This window comes from Cyrtonyx montezumae, unplaced genomic scaffold (assembly GCF_038088225.1).
Source record: "Cyrtonyx montezumae isolate F1298 unplaced genomic scaffold, pur_monq_1.0 scaffold_59, whole genome shotgun sequence".
NCBI classification, from domain to species: domain Eukaryota; kingdom Metazoa; phylum Chordata; class Aves; order Galliformes; family Odontophoridae; genus Cyrtonyx; species Cyrtonyx montezumae.
This window is the reverse complement of record NW_027072066.1, coordinates 355,981-372,349: the sequence shown is the minus strand read 5'-3', so window position 1 is coordinate 372,349 and position 16,369 is coordinate 355,981. Positions and strand designations below refer to the sequence as shown.

The 16,369-nt window shown below is 60.1% G+C and overlaps 1 protein-coding gene and 4 non-coding genes across 5 annotated transcripts; all 5 read left to right on the top strand.

Moving 5' to 3' along the window:
- The first annotated feature begins 4,720 nt into the window (after positions 1–4,720).
- Positions 4,721–8,843, top strand: LOC136056854 (guanylyl cyclase-activating protein 1-like). Its single transcript, XM_065749220.1, has 4 exons — positions 4,721–5,288; positions 5,859–6,008; positions 8,074–8,164; positions 8,664–8,843. Exons 1-4 carry the CDS (start codon positions 5,091–5,093, stop codon positions 8,789–8,791), a joined length of 567 nt encoding a protein of 188 aa, XP_065605292.1. The 5' UTR covers positions 4,721–5,090; the 3' UTR covers positions 8,792–8,843.
- Positions 8,844–10,346: 1,503 nt separating this feature from the next.
- Positions 10,347–10,537, top strand: LOC136056862 (U2 spliceosomal RNA). Its single transcript, XR_010622980.1, has one exon. It is a non-coding gene; the product is annotated as a U2 spliceosomal RNA (small nuclear RNA).
- A 1,622-nt stretch (positions 10,538–12,159) lies between these two features.
- On the top strand, positions 12,160–12,350 carry LOC136056861 (U2 spliceosomal RNA). The gene has a single exon (XR_010622979.1). It is a non-coding gene; the product is annotated as a U2 spliceosomal RNA (small nuclear RNA).
- A 1,285-nt stretch (positions 12,351–13,635) lies between these two features.
- Positions 13,636–13,826, top strand: LOC136056860 (U2 spliceosomal RNA). Its single transcript, XR_010622978.1, has one exon. It is a non-coding gene; the product is annotated as a U2 spliceosomal RNA (small nuclear RNA).
- Positions 13,827–14,923: 1,097 nt separating this feature from the next.
- On the top strand, positions 14,924–15,114 carry LOC136056859 (U2 spliceosomal RNA). The gene has a single exon (XR_010622977.1). It is a non-coding gene; the product is annotated as a U2 spliceosomal RNA (small nuclear RNA).
- The last annotated feature ends 1,255 nt before the right edge of the window (positions 15,115–16,369 follow it).

The window sequence follows — 16,369 nt, the reverse complement described above, 5'->3', positions numbered from 1 at the left end:
TAGGAATTCATTTCTCTCTTTAGTGCGCGCCGTTGGCAGAGCGGAGATTCTCCTTTCGATTGTCACAAAATATTCCAAAAACTCCGACTGGGCTCTGAGCATTTACGACAGAAACAGCACCAACGGACACGAGGAAGCACGCACCGCCCGCCTCGCCCAGCGGGCAAACAGCGCACAGCCTCCGGGGCCGCCCCTCCGGGCTCACACCCGTCACAGCACGGCTTCCCCCGCCCCTCTGCGGTCACACACTCACAGACGACGGCTCCGTGTGTCCGAGAGACCAACACTCGCACGCGTACACACCCTCAGCCGTTCCCATTTCAGTCCAAGGACTCGACAGCATCTTTCCTCTTGACGCCCCGTTGAAATACGTCGAGCAGGGATTCCCTTTTATTACAGAACCCCCAAGGGTCAGTTCTGGGGCCCATCTTGTTTAATATCTTTATTGATGGCCTAGATGAGGGAATTGAGTGTACCCTCAGTAAGTTTGCAGATGACACCGAGTTGGGAGGATGTGTCAAACTGCCTGAGGGCAGGGAGGCAGATTTGCTGGGACATAACGTCAGACAAACCCCCCACAGACCCCCCCCAACTGAGCTGCAGACAGCATTTCCACTTCTCTGTGCGGGACCGCCCTCGCACGGAGCTGCAAGCAGCAGCTCTCTTCAGCAGTGCCGCATTTCTACGGTCCCGGAGTTTCTTCCCAAAGTTCCCCGTTTGCTCCAGCTGCGGTGCCCGGTTTCGATTCGATCCAATTCAATTCCTTCATTCACTCCCGTTCGCCCAACCGCGGCTGCATGAGACGGAAATGAACCGCATTTCTTCGCTTGTTTCCTTCTCCCGGAGGCACTCGGGTGCTGCCGCCGCCCCGCAGCCCCGGGCGCAGCTCAGGCCCCGACCGCCGCTCCCCGCCGCCCCGCTCCCTCCCCACGACCCCACCGAACGCGGCCCGGGGCCGTGCGAGGACCGCCCGGGGCCGAAGGACAACGCCGAAGAATGGAAAGAAAGCACAGACCGACCGCAGCTCAGCTCAGCACACCGGAACGGAACGACCCCACGCACCTCGGCCACCTCGGCACCGGAACGGAACGGAGCGACCCCACGCACCTCGGCCACCTCGGCACCGGAACGGAACGGAGCGACCCCACGCACCTCGGCCACCTCGGCACCGGAACGGAACGGAGCGACCCCACGCACCTCGGCCACCTCGGCACCGGAACGGAACGGAGCGACCCCACGCACCTCGGCCACCTCGGCACCGGAACGGAACGGAGCGACCCCACGCACCTCGGCCACCTCGGCACCGGAACGGAACGGAGCGACCCCACGCACCTCGGCCACCTCGGCACCGGAACGGAACGGAGCGACCCCACGCACCTCGGCCACCTCGGCACCGGAACGGAACGGAGCGACCCCACGCACCTCGGCCACCTCGGCACCGGAACGGAACGGAGCGACCCCACGCACCTCGGCCACCTCGGCACCGGAACGGAACGGAGCGACCCCACGCACCTCGGCACCGGAACGGAACGGAACGACCCCACGCACCTCGGCCACCTCAGCACCGGAACGGAACGGAACGACCCCACGCACCTCGGCCACCTCGGCACCGGAACGGAACGGAACGACCCCACGCACCTCGGCCACCTCGGCACCGGAACGGAACGGAGCGACCCCACGCACCTCGGCCACCTCGGCACCGGAACGGAACGGAGCGACCCCACGCACCTCGGCCACCTCGGCACCGGAACGGAACGGAGCGACCCCACGCACCTCGGCCACCTCGGCACCGGAACGGAACGGAGCGACCCCACGCACCTCGGCCACCTCGGCACCGGAACGGAACGACCCCACGCACCTCAGCACCGGAACGGAACGACCCCACGCACCTCAGCACCGGAACGGAACGACCCCACGCACCTCAGCACCGGAACGGAACGACCCCACGCACCTCAGCACCGGAACGGAACGACCCCACGCACCTCAGCACCGGAACGGAACGACCCCACGCACCTCAGCACCGGAACGGAACGACCCCACGCACCTCAGCACCGGAACGGAACGACCCCACGCACCTCAGCACCGGAACGGAACGACCCCACGCACCTCAGCACCGGAACGGAACGACCCCACGCACCTCAGCACCGGAACGGAACGACCCCACGCACCTCAGCACCGGAACGGAACGACCCCACGCACCTCAGCACCGGAACGGAACGACCCCACGCACCTCAGCACCGGAACGGAACGACCCCACGCACCTCAGCACCGGAACGGAACGACCCCACGCACCTCAGCACCGGAACGGAACGACCCCACGCACCTCGGCCACCTCGGCACCGGAACGGAACGACCCCACGCACCTCGGCCACCTCGGTACCGGAACGGAACGACCCCACGCACCTCAGCACCGGAACGGAACGACCCCACGCACCTCGGCCACCTCAGCACCGGAACGCGCCGCCACGGCTTCCGGCCCATAGCCCCGCCCCCGCAGCAGGCCAGCCAATCAGCTGCGGAACTGAGGAGACCGTCCGCAGCTGATAGAGGACACGCGGCACTAAACCACCAATCCCGAGCCGGGATCCTAATCCCCGCCCCATAACGGGGAGTCCACCAGTCAGACGAGACGAGGGGCGGGGCTTCCCTGCTCGCAGGGTCACGCCCCTTCTGTGGCCACGCCCCCGCCCGCCCGCGGCTCCCGACCTCCGCGTGACCTCTTACACCGTGGTTTCGCTTTAATTAGCTGGGGGTGAACAATTTCTCTAATTACCAGCTGCCTACGGGTAATTTATTTCACCTTCATCCTCATTACATTCCGCAAATGCTCCCTGAAGGAGATAAATGGGAGTTGGCTCTACTCAAAACCCTTACCTGGTCCCATAGGTACAAGGGGCCATACAGCCCTATACAGCCCCGTGGCCCCATACGACCCCATGGCCCCATACACCTCCTTGCTTCCGTGAAGCCCTCTACCCCACACAGCTCACTGACCCCAAACAGATCTATACCCCCCCATATAGCCCTATGTCCTCCAGACAGCCCTGTGACCCCATGCATCTCGTTGCTCCCACAAACCCCATACGGTCCCATAGAGCCCCGTATCCCGTACTCCGTGCAGCCCCGTGCCCCTTGCACGTACACAGCCGGCTCCCACATGGGTCCACGTGTGTGTTGGCTGCCCCGCGCTGCCGTTCACTGGTGAGCACAGCACTGCACACACGGACACAGCTCCGTGTGCAAACGTGCACAGAAAGCAGAGCCCCTCATCTGGGGGGGTAGAAATAGGGATGGGGTGGGATGGGATGGGATAGACTAGGAATGGGAATGGGATGGGATGGGATGGGGTGGGATGGGATGGGATGGGATGGGATGGGATAAGGATGGGAATGGGTTGGGATGGGATAGACTAGGAATGGGAATGGGATGGGATGGGAATGGGTTGGGATGGGATGGGATGGGATGGGATGGGATGGGATGGGATGGGATGGGATGGGATGGGATGGGATGGGATGGGATGGGATGGGATGAGATAAGGATGGGAATGGGTTGGGATGGGATAGACTAGGAATGGGAATGGGATGGGATGGGATGGGATGGGGTGGGATGGGATGGGATGGGATGGGATAAGGATGGGAATGGGTTGGGATGGGATAGACTAGGAATGGGAATGGGATGGGATGGGATGGGATGGGATGGGATGGGATGGGATGGGATGGGATGGGATGAGATAAGGATGGGAATGGGTTGGGATGGGATAGACTAGGAATGGGAATGGGATGGGATGGGATGGGATGGGATGGGATGGGATGGGATGGGATGAGATAAGGATGGGAATGGGTTGGGATGGGATAGACTAGGAATGGGAATGAAATGGGATGGGATGGGATGGGGTGGGGTGGGGTGGGATGGGGATGGGATGGGATGAGATAAGGATGGGAATGGGTTGGGATAGGATTGGGATGGGATAGGATGGGATAGACTAGGAATGGGATGGGATGGGATGGGATGGGATGGGATGGGATGGGATGGGATGGGGATGGGATGGGATGAGATAAGGATGGGAATGGGTTGGGATGGGATGGGATGGGATGGGATAAGAATGGATAGGATGGGATAAGAATGGGATGGGATGGGATATAGACTAGGAATGGGAATGGGTTGGGATGGGATGGGATGGGATGGGATAAGAATGGGATGGGATGGGATGGGATGCAATAGGATGCAATGGGATGCAATGGGATGCAATGGGATAGGATAGACTAGACTAGGAATGGGAATAGGATGGGATGGGAATGGAATGAAACAGGAATAAAATGGAATGGACTGGAATGGACTGGAATGGACTGGAATGGAATGGGACAGGATGGGGTAGACCATCTCCAGGAGATGGTGTCACCTCCCCTATGGCAGCCCTGGGTGAAGCTGGGGCAGGAGATGATTGTCCCTCACTAATAGGGTTCCCTGGTGCTTTGTGCTCCCCCCACTTTGTGCAGATGGTTCTGCAGGGATCGGCCGCTCCTCCGTAGGGTTCCTGGGGAAGGGTTCGGTTCCCCATCTGCTCTTCTGCACAGTGTGGAGATGGGACTTTTCCCACAGGGCCTGATGCCGCTGATGGGTCATTCTTGGTCCTATAGGACCAAGGGTATGCACTGAAGTACCCACGACCTCTAAGTCTATAAATCCAGATAGAGGGGCCGATCTTCACCCCACACAAACCCCGCACCTTACAGCTACACCATCTCATCTTTGTGTCTAATTATACTGAGGTTAAAAATAGGGCAGTGTCCAAAAGCAGTGCAGCTCTGAGGTATCTGCTTAACCTCCTCACCCTGATGCAGCTCCCAGAATAGCAGAGCTTTGCTGGATTATCTCACACCTCCTTTCCATTCTAAGCAGAATGTTTGTAGAATGGAAGCTTTGGGGTCTGTAAATCAGCCTTTAAGTAGATTAGTGTTTCTAATGGGCTTAGGGAAGGTCAGAGGTTTTTACTTTGGGACTAACACCGAACGTGGACAGGAGCAAAGGGACACTGCTGTGAGAGCAGCGGGACAGGAAGGACCGTTCCTGGGGGGTTCCTCCTTCCAGCCATGGGGAACAACAACAGTTCCACGGTGGACGACCTGCAGGCCGTGGAGATCCACCACTGGTACAAGAAGTTCATGACGGAGTGTCCCTCCGGGCAGCTGACAGAGCACGAGTTCAAGCAGTTCTTCGGGCTGCGGGGGCTGGACCCCCAAGCCAACGAGTACATCGAGCAGATGTTCCGCACCTTCGACATGAATAAGGTGAGTTCTCTGTGAGGAAGAATGCGCCGCTTAGAGCCAGAGAAACGTGGAATTCTTCATGTTGGGAAAGAGCTCTGAGATCCCCAGTCCAACCCCAACCCATCCCACTGTGCTTAGGGACACGGACCGTGTCCCCAAGTGCCACATCCCCTGGAACACCACTGGGGATGGGGACTCCCCACTGCCCTGGGCAGCTGTGCCATCCCATTGTCCTCAGCCCAGCATCCCAGCCTGCCCAGACCCCTCTGTGGGGCCTGACTACCCCCAGCCAGATCAGCACTTCTTCCCAACTCACTGTCATTACAAACTTACTGGCACTCGATCCCCTCACCCCAGACCGTCCGTCACGAACAGAAAACCAACCCCTGCAGCACTGGGGAGTTGTGGGTTTTCTGCTACAACACCACCACGGGATATCAGAGTATGACATGATGGTCATTCCTGATCCAGATTTCAGCTGCCGTTCAACTGGAGTGCGGAACAGTGCCGGGTCTCAGCTCTGCTGCTGAGGAGCACATCCTCATCACGTCACAGAGGCACTAAGTGGGTCCCTGTTTTGTTCTGCCCCAGGATGGGTACATTGACTTCATGGAATACGTGGCAGCCCTCAGCCTGGTGCTGCGGGGGAAGATGGAGCAGAAGCTGCGCTGGTACTTCAAGCTGTACGATGTGGATGGGAACGGCTGCATCGATCGCCACGAGCTGCTCAACATCATCAAGGTGAGTCCCCAGTGCACAGCGTTCATTTTCCTTGATGATGATTTCCACCGCGTGAGGAGAATTTTGATGTTCCCAGAGCTGGTGACGGTGGGTGAGGCCCTCTCTAACGGCACTGGGGTTTGGGGCACATTTCCCTGCAGTGCCACGGGCTGGAGGCACGCTGCTATATTTCAGCTGCAGTCTCCACAGTGCATCCTAAACCAGAGAATCAGGGAATCACTGAGCTCTGAGATCCCCCAACCCAACCCCAGCCCATCCCAACCCATCCCACTGGCCGTGTCCCCACGTGCCACATCCCCATGGCCCTGGGACATCCCCACGGACGGGGACTCCCCACTGCCCTGGGCAGCTGTGCCAGTGCTGAGCGCTCTTTGGAGCACAGATTGTTCCCCATCTCCAAGCTGACCCTCCGCAGCGCTCCGTCAGCCCATCCCCTCTCGTCCTATCACTGCTCCCTGGGAGCAGAGGCTGAGAACACGACGCTCTTTCATGAGCTGGAAAGAGTGGATGTAGGGAGCATCTCCCCTCGGCCCCTTTTCTCACGTGAGCAGAGCTGTGCATGAGGTATCTGCTTTTAGGGTCAGCTCCTCCACGTCCATACCACGAGCCAGGGCTGACTGTGGCAGATGATTTGAGGAGCAGTGGCTTTCCCGAGTTTGGTTGGGACAACAGCAGTGGCTTCGTGGCAGCAATCAGAGGGTCTCCATTTGGTCTCTGTGATCAGAGGTTAGAAAGCTGATGAGGTAACACTGGGGGAGCGTTTGAAAAAGGATGAAGAACTAATGTAACTCACTCTCCTCGGAGGTAAAACCAGATGATTTGCTAATTACGATTCACAAGCATTGCAGGCAAGGCAATGTTAGGCAACAGCTACTACAAAGAGGGAAAGTGTAAAAGAAGAGAAAAGGGAGAAAATGGGGACGTCCCACCAGGTGGTGCTCCCAGTGCCCTGCAGTAAAATCACTCCTTCCCAACCTCTCCTTTTCCCCTCTTTTCCTCTGCATTCAACAGTTTACCCTTCTTTTCCCCTCTTTTCCCATTTTCCATGGTCTTCCCTCGTTTTTCCTGATTTTCACTTGATTTTCCCCAGTTTTTCTTCACACTCCCTTGGTTTTGCCTGTCTTATTCCTCTTCTGTCGTTTCCTCTCTCTTTTTTTAATTGTTTTCCACTGATTTCCACTCTTCTCCCTTTATTTTCACTGTTTACCATCATTTTCCCCAAGTGTTCCCTAGTTTTCTACTGTTTCCCCTTATTTTCCATTGTCTTCCTCTTTATTTTTTCCCTCAGTTTTCCACTGTTTCTCCCATTTTCCATTTTTACCTTGGTTTTCAAGTGTTTTCCCCAGTTTTCCTCCATTTTCCCTAATTTTCCCCATCTTCTCATCTTTTCCCTGTTTTTTTCCTACTTTTCCCCCATAATCCTCAGTTTTTCTTTGTTTTCTTTCATGTTTTTCCCTGTTTTTTTTTTTTCCCCTCTGCTTTCTTTTGGAGTTCTTTCTATTTCTTTTCCCCACGTTTTGTTTTTCCCCATTTCCCTCTTTCCCCCCATTTTTTCCTTGTTTCCCCTCCTTACCTGGCGCAAGGTGTTGTACCCTATTCATCCTTTCCCCCCCCTTCCTTCACACCCACCCAGTGCCAACCTGCCCTGAGTTGGGTTGGGCCCCGTGGTGGCAGAGGGGGACCTGCATTCACCCCATGGTTCTGAGGACAGAGCACACCAGGATCGCATCCCTCGCTGCTCAGCGTGGAACAGATGTCAGCTTCCACCCCCAGCTCTGCCCCACGGATGGCTGAGCTCAGGTCCATTTCACCCAGGATCCCAATTCTGCCCAATCTGCAGTGCTTCCACTCCACCCAACCCAATTTAGGACAGTTCTCTGTTTTGAGCTGCTCCTTCCACACTCCGGACCCTCATACCCCTCAGGACATGTCAGCACTGAGGATCCATGCTGTGTTTTCCCGCGTACATTGCATGTTCTCGGGGCATGGGCCACGCGTGGCTGTCTCTCTCCAGCCCTACACAGAGCAGCAGCCCCACAGCTCCCACCTCGCTCTCCCCTTCCAGGCCATTCGTGCTATCAATGGTGGAGACCACGAGACAAGCGCAGAGGAGTTCACCGACCGCGTCTTCAACAAAATTGACGTGAATGGAGACGGTGAGAAACCCGGGGCTGCCATCCCACTTAGGTCACCCCAGTGCCACAGAGCTGTCTGCACTTCCAGGTGGGACGGGGCTGTGAGCAACCCGCTCCACTGGGAGGTGTCCCTCCCGTGGGAGAGGATCAGAAATAGGTGATCCCTAAGGTCCCTTCCAGCCCAAACCATTCTGTGATCCTATGGCTCCCGTTCCTGCTTCATCTGTGCATCTTTTCCATTTCCTTCTTACATGAAGGACTTTGCTGAGATGCTTTTTTCCTACATCACATGTAGCAGGGACAACGGGATGCGTTCCCTGGTACTCAGCCCTTGGCTGCGTTTTGTCTGTATGAATTCTGCGGTGTTTCTTTTGTCCCTTTCTTTTTGGGCATAGCTGATGGCAGAGGTGGGAGCGGGCAGTGCTGGCAGTGCCCCCAAACCTCCACCCATAGGGAAAGCCAGAACTGGGGGATCCCCCTCAGGGCCTCCATCCAACTCTACTCTGTCTGTGCCCCACAGGGGAACTCTCCCTGGATGAATTTGTGGAGGGAGCGAGGAAGGACGACGAGTTTATGGAGGTGATGATGAAGAGTTTGGACCTGTCTCACATCGTGGCCATGATCAACAACCGCCGGCACAGCGTGTAAATGGGGCTGGGAGAGAGCGAGCCGGGAAGGGCAGCGGTGCTAGAAACAAACCAACAAACTTCCACACGTGTAAGGACGAGCCCAGAAAGGAACTGCCATACGTATGTGGGCATCGGGGCACACGTCGCTGCACAAACATGGAAACTCGGAGGCGTAGGGGGCTGTGCTCCACGCACCGACCGCGTCCCGCCGCCGACATCCCGCGGGCACCGTGCTGCAGCCGGGGGCGATGCCGGAGTATGCCACGAGAGCGTGGCATGCAGCACACAACGGTTCCAGCGGTCACCAACGCGAAGGGCGTCACCGCCGCGGTGCCACCCGCACCTCCGCAGCACCGCCCCCGGCGCCCTCTGCAGCTTTGGGGCTCCATCCTTAGGAAGCCATGGGAACACTGCGCTCGGGGTGAAGGGAACACAGTCCTGGGGACGCTGCTGTCGCCGCTGTCGCCGCTGTCGCCGCTGTCGCCGTTGTCGCCGTTGTCGCCGTTGTCGCCATCGCTGCGCCGGGCGCTCTTCGTACGGCGCCCAATAGAAACCGCGCGGTCGCCGCGTCCGGGAACGAACGGGAGGGGCGGGGCGATGCGGAAAGGGGCGTGGCCACGCATGGGGGCGGTGCCTTAAGAGCAGCGCACCAATGGGAGGGAGGGACGGGCGGTGGGGCGGGGCCAGCAGGGCAGGGCTCCAAAAGGACGGAGGAGAGAGAGGTGGGCGGGGTTTAAAGCGAAGGGCGGGGCTATGCTAATGAGCCCCCCCTGAATGGGACGTCCAAAAGGGGACCCCGAAAAGGGAATCTTCAAAAGCGGGACCTCAAATGGAGACCCCAAAAATGTGAACCGCAAAATGGGGACCACAAATGGACACACAAAAAGGGGACCCCTCAAATGGAGATCCCACAAAACGGGGACCCCAAAAGAGGGCTCCCAAAGAGGCGCCCCTAAATCCGGGAACCCTGAAAGAGGACCCCCAATGGAAACCCGAGAAAAGGGGACCCCGAAATAGAGACCCCAAATGGAACCCCACCAAAGGGGGTCCCCAAATTGAACCCCAAAACGGAACCTCCAAACGGAGACCCCCCCCCCAATTCCCCCAAAAAGGGGAACCCCGCAAATGGAGGGACCCCAAAAGGAGACCCCATAAGTGGGACCCCAACAGAGGACCCCCAAAGGGGGACTGCCAACTGAGACCCTCAAAAGGGGACTTCGGCCGGAGGAACATTCAGAGGGCGGGGCCTACGGAGCAGCGGCCAATGGGAACCAAGGAACGCGGTGAGGCCAGGGTTGGGGGCGGGACGCGAGGGACCGCGTCCAATGGGAGGGAAGCGTGCAGAAAGAAGGCGGGAAGATGCTAATAAGGGCGCAGGGGCCGCCGGGAGCGCTCCGCCGCCGAGCACCGGGACCCGGGGCCGCCATTATGGGCGGAACGGGAGCGGCACCGGGCAGGGGATAGGGGGGGGAGGGAAGGAGGGTGGGAAGGGGGCGGCGGGGACGGCGGGAGCGCGTCCGCGACGTGTCGGGGGCGCGCGTGGGGCCGCCCGGGGGGCGCGGGGAGGAGAGGGTATCGCTTCTCGGCCTTTTGGCTAAGATCAAGTGTAGTATCTGTTCTTATCAGTTTAATATCTGATACGTCCTCGATGAGAGGACTTTATATTAAACGGATTTTTGGGCTCGGGAGTTGGACCCGGAGCTTGCTCCCTCCGCTCCGCGCATCGTCCCGGTATGGCAGTACTTCCGGGCACGGTGCACCTCCCTCGGGAGGAGCGTGGCTGGTGAAGGACAGAGCGGAGCGGGGTGGGGCACAGCGCCCCCGGCGGCCGGGAGGACCGGGGGGGAGGGGCGGAGCGGAGGGTGGACTGGGATGGACTGGGATATACTGGGATGGACTGGGAGGGGCAGAGCTGTGGTTGTACTGGTGTGTACTGGGATGTGCAGAGTAGTAGATGGACTGGGATGGACTGGGAGGGGCGGGAGGAGCAGAGGGTGGACTGGGATGGACTGGTGTGTACTGGGAGGCACTGGGATGGACTGGGAGGGGCGGAGCTGTGGTTGTACTGGGATGGACTGGGAGGCACTGGGATAGACTGGGATATACTGGGATGGACTGGAAGGGGCACAGCTGTGGTTGTACTGGTGTGTACTGGGAGGCACTGGGATGGGCGGAGGAGTGGGTGTACTGGGATGGACTGGGATATACTGGGATGTACTGGGATGTGCAGAGCAGTGGATGGACTGGGATGGACTGGTGTGTACTGGGAGGCACTGGGATGGACTGGGAGGGACGGGCGGAGCAGAGGGTGGACTGGGATGGACTGGTGTGTGCTGGGAGGCACTGGGATGGACTGGGAAGGGTGGAGCTGTGGTTGTACTGGTGTGTACTGGTGTGTACTGGGAGGGGCGGAGGAGTGGGTGTACTGGGATGGACTGGGATATACTGGGATGTACTGGGATGGGCGGAGCAGTGGCTGTACTGAGGGTACTGGGATGGGCGGAGCTGGGGGAGTGTACTGGAAGGTACTGGGATATACTGGGATGGGTGGGCAGAGCTGTGGGTGTACTGGGATGGACTGGGACGGTGGAGGCCTGGGTATACTGGGATGTACTGGAGTGTACTGGGACGGACTGGGATGGGTGAACATAGCAGTGGATGTACTGGGGTATTCTGGGGTGTACTGGGATGTTGCGAAGGGCAGAGCTGTGGGAGCACTGGGCTGTACTGGGACGTACTGGGCCGTATTGGGATGTGCAGAGCTGTGGATGTAAAGGGATGTGAAGATCTGTGGGTGTACTGGGATGGCTGTACTGGGATGTACTATGATGTACTGGGATGTACTGGGACGGACGGAGCTGGGGGAGTGTACTGGGATGGACTGGGATGGACGGAGCAGTGGGTGTACTGGGATGGACTGGGGTATACTGGGATGTGCAGAGCAGTGGGTGTAAAGGGATGGGAAGATCTGTGGCTGTACTGGGATGGATGTACTGGGCCGTGCTGGGCCGTACTGGGCCGTACTGGAAGGGCCCAGCAGTGGCTGTACCACGAGCACTCAGCGCTGTGTGCAGTGCCGCTGTGTTCCTGTAGGGGGCGGGGCTCCGAGAGTCGCAGATGAGGGCGGGGCATGCGGCCTGCAGCCAATGGGAGGGAAGAGTGCACAGAGGAGGCGGGAAGATGCTAATAAGAGCGCAGGGGCCGCCGGGAGCGCTCCGCCGCCGAGCACCGGGACCCGGGGCCTCCATTATGGGCGGAACGGGAGCGGCACCGGGCGGGGGCGCGAGGGGGGGGCGGGGAGAAGGTGGGAAGGGGGCGGCGGGGGCGCGTCCGTGAGGTGTCGGGGGCGCGCGTGGGGCCGCGTGGGGGGCGCGGGGAGGAGGGGGTATCGCTTCTCGGCCTTTTGGCTAAGATCAAGTGTAGTATCTGTTCTTATCAGTTTAATATCTGATACGTCCTCGATGAGAGGACTTTATATTAAACGGATTTTTGGGCTCGGGAGTTGGACCCGGAGCTTGCTCCCTCCGCTCCGCGCATCGTCCCGGTATGGCAGTACTTCCGGGCACGGTGCACCTCCCTCGGGAGGAGCGTGGCTGGTGAAGGACAGAGCGGAGCGGGGTGGGGCACAGCGCCCCCGGCGGCCGGGAGGACCGGGGGGGAGGGTTGGAGCGGAGGGTGGACTGGGAGGGACTGGTGTGTACTGGGAGGCACTGGGATGGACTGGGAGGGGCGGAGCTGAGGTACTACTGTTTTTACTGGGGTGTACTGGGATAGGCAGAGCTCTGGTGTGTACTGGGATGGGTGCGCAGAGCACTGGGGGTACTGGGATGGACTGGGGTGGACTGGGAGGGGCGGAGCAGAGGGTGGACTGGGATGAACTGGGATGTACTGGGAGGCACTGGGATGGACTGGGAGGGGCGGAGCTGTGGGCGTACTGGTGTGTACTGGGATGTACTGGGATGGGTGTGCAGAATAGTGGATGGACTGGGATGGACTGGGGTGGGTGTGCAGAGCACTGGGTGGACTGGGATGGACTGGGATGTGCAGAGCAGTGGATGTGCTGAGTTGTGAAGTGCTGTGGGTGTACTGGGATGGACTGGGATGTACTGGGATATACTGGGATGGGTGGAGCAGTGGCTGTACTGAGGGTACTGGGATGGGCGGAGCTGGGGGAGTGTACTGGAAGGTACTGGGATGTACTGGGATGGTCAGAGGACAGGGTGTACTGGGATGTACTGGGATGGGCGGAGCAGTGAGTGTACTGAGATGTACTGGAAGGTACTGGGATGTACTGGGATGGTCAGAGGAGAGGGTGTACTGGGAGACACTGGTGTGTACTGGGTATACTGGGATGTACTGGAGTGTACTGGGATGTACTGGAATGGGCGAAGCTGTGAGTGCACTGGTGTGTAATGGGATGGGTGGGCAGAGCAGTGGGTGCACTGGGACGTACTGGGATGGACTGGGATGTAGTGGGATGAAAGAGCTGTGGCCGTACTGTGCTGTGCTGGGCCGTACTGGGCTGTGCTGGGCCGTACTGGGCTCTACGGAGCTGTACAGATGGGGGGGTGAATCTGGGGACAGATGGAGGCGGGGCCTTAAGTCCTTCAGCCAATAGGAGGGAAGCGTGCAGAAAGAAGGTGGGAATATGCTAATAAGGGCGCAGGGGCCGCCGGGAGCGCTCCGCCGCCGAGCACCGGGACCCGGGGCCGCCATTATGGGCGGAGAGGGAACAGCGCGGGGCGGGGGGGCAGGGAGGGGTGGGGAGGAGGTGGGAAGGGGGCGGAGGCGGCGGAGGAAGCGCGTCCGTGAGGTGTCGGGGGCGCGCGTGGGCCCGCGTGGGGGGCGCGGGGAGGAGGGGGTATCGCTTCTCGGCCTTTTGGCTAAGATCAAGTGTAGTATCTGTTCTTATCAGTTTAATATCTGATACGTCCTCGATGAGAGGACTTTATATTAAACGGATTTTTGGGCTCGGGAGTTGGACCCGGAGCTTGCTCCCTCCGCTCCGCGCATCGTCCCGGTATGGCAGTACTTCCGGGCACGGTGCACCTCCCTCGGGAGGAGCGTGGCTGGTGAAGGACAGAGCGGAGCGGGGTGGGGCACAGCGCCCCCGGCGGCCGGGAGGACCGGGGGGGGAGGGGCGAGCGGAGCGGAGGGTGGACTGGGAGGGACTGGTGTGTACTGGGAGGCACTGGGATGGACTGGGAGGAGTGGAGCTGTGGTTATCCTGGTGTGTACTGGTGTGTACTGGGAGGGGCGGAGGAGTGGATGTTCTGGGATGGACTGGGATATACTGGGATGGACAGGTAGGGGCAGAGCTGAGGTTGTACTGGTATGTACTGGGATGTGCAGAGTAGTGGATGGACTGGGATGGACTGGTGTGTACTGGGAGGCACTGGGATGGGTGTAGGAGTGGGTGTACTGGGATGGACTGGGAGGGGGGGCGGAGCAGAGGGTGGACTGGGATGGACTGGGAGGCACTGGGATGGACTGGGGTGGGCGGAAGAGTGGCTGTACTGGGATGGACTGGGAGGGGCAGAGCTGAGGTTGTACTGGTGTGTACTGGGATGTACTGGAATGTGTAGAGCAGTGGATGGACTGGGGTGGACTGAGAGGGGCGGGCGGAGCAGTGGGTGGACTGGGATAGACTGGGGTCTACTGGGATGTGCAGAGCAGTGGGTGTAAAGGGATGTGAAGATCTGTGGCTGTACTGGGATGGATGTACTGGGCCGTGCTGGGCCGTGCTGGGCCGTACTGGGCCGTACTGGGCCGTACTGGGCCGTACTGGAAGGGCCCAGCAGTGGCTGTACCACGAGCACTCAGCGCTGTGTGCAGTGCCGCTGTGTTCCTGTAGGGGGCGGTGCTCCGAGAGTCGCAGATGGGGGCGGGGCCTGCGGCCTTCAGCCAATGGGAGGGAAGAGTGCAGAAAGGAGGCGGGAAGATGCTAATAAGGGCGCAGGGGCCGCCGGGAGCGCTCCGCCGCGGAGCACCGGGACCCGGCGGGGCCGCCATTATGGGCGGAACGGGAGCGGCACCGGGCGGGGGCGGGAGGGGGGGGCGGGGAGAAGGTGGGAAGGGGGCGGCGGGGGCGCGTCCGTGAGGTGTCGGGGGCGCGCGTGGGGCCGCGTGGGGGGCGCGGGGAGGAGAGGGTATCGCTTCTCGGCCTTTTGGCTAAGATCAAGTGTAGTATCTGTTCTTATCAGTTTAATATCTGATACGTCCTCGATGAGAGGACTTTATATTAAACGGATTTTTGGGCTCGGGAGTTGGACCCGGAGCTTGCTCCCTCCGCTCCGCGCATCGTCCCGGTATGGCAGTACTTCCGGGCACGGTGCACCTCCCTCGGGAGGAGCGTGGCTGGTGAAGGACAGAGCGGAGCGGGGTGGGGCACAGCGCCCCCGGCGGCCGGGAGGACCGGGGGGGGGAGGGGCGGGCGGAGCGGAGGGTGGACTGGGAGGGACTGGTGTGTGCTGGGAGGCACTGGGATGGACTGGGAGCGGCGGAGCTGAGGTAGTACTGGTGTGTACTGGCGTGTACTGGGATGGATATGCAGAGCAGTGGTTGGACTGGGATGAACTGGGATGGGCAGAGGAGTGGGTGTACTGGGATATACTGGGATGGACTGAGATGGACGGAGATGGACTTGGAGGGGAGGAGCTGTGGTGTGTACTGGTGTGTACTGGGATGTACTGGGATGGGTGTGCAGAGCAGTGGATGAACTGAGTTGTGAAGAGCTGTAGGGGTACCGGGATGGGTATACTGGAATGGACTGGGATGTACTGGGCTGCAGTGGGTTGTGCAGAGCAGTGGCTGTACTGGGATGTGAAGAGCTGTGAGTGTACTGGGATGGACTGGGATATACTGGGATGTACTGGGATGGTCAGAGGAGAGAGCGTACTGGGAGGCACTGGTGTGTGCTGGGTCGAACTGGGATGGGTGGGCAGAGCTGTGGGTGTACTGGGACGGACTGGGATGGTTCATGGTTCACACCGTGACGGCGTTGGCCGCACCGCGGCCTTCTGTCGTCCCACTCGGTCCCACGCGGATGCAGCAATGCACTGAATGCCGCAGTGTCCCTGTGGGAGGGGCTGCAGAGTGGCCACGCCAACAGAAGCCCCCGGGGACACCGCTGTCCCCACCGCCACACGGAGCTGCAGCGCTCAGGGACGGACGGAGGTGCGGGAGGGGAACGGGTTCAGCGCCCGTAAAACACGGGGGGGGTGGTTCGTGTCAGAAGACACAAAGGTGCTGATCCAGTACCTTTAACCTGGCCTCGATCCCACCCGGCAGACAAGACTGATTGAAGGAGGAAAGGTTTCTAGGCCCGTCCCCCTTTCCCCATCCCCCTTTTCCCTTTCCCCCATCCCCCTTTCCCTTTCCCTGTCCCCCTTTCCCTGTCCCCCCCTTTCCCTGTCCCCCCTTTCCCTGTCCCCCCTTTCCCTGTCCCCCCTTTCCACGTCCCCCCTTTCCACGTCCCCCCTTTCCACGTCCCCCCTTTCCACGTCCCCCCTTTTCACGTCCCCCCTTTTCCCGTCCCCCCTTTTCCCGTCCCCCTTTTCCCGTCCCCCTTTTCCCGTCCCCCTTTTCCCGTCCCCCT

Bases quoted from the DNA above. Each gene is read 5' to 3' on its own strand.
- LOC136056854 (XM_065749220.1), top strand. From the start codon at position 5,091: ATGGGGAACAACAACAGTTCCACGGTGGACGACCTGCAGGCCGTGGAG. The intron at 5,289-5,858 runs GTGAGTTCTCTG...GTTCTGCCCCAG, and splicing joins GCACCTTCGACATGAATAAG to GATGGGTACATTGACTTCAT. The intron at 8,165-8,663 runs GTGAGAAACCCG...TGTGCCCCACAG, and splicing joins AATTGACGTGAATGGAGACG to GGGAACTCTCCCTGGATGAA.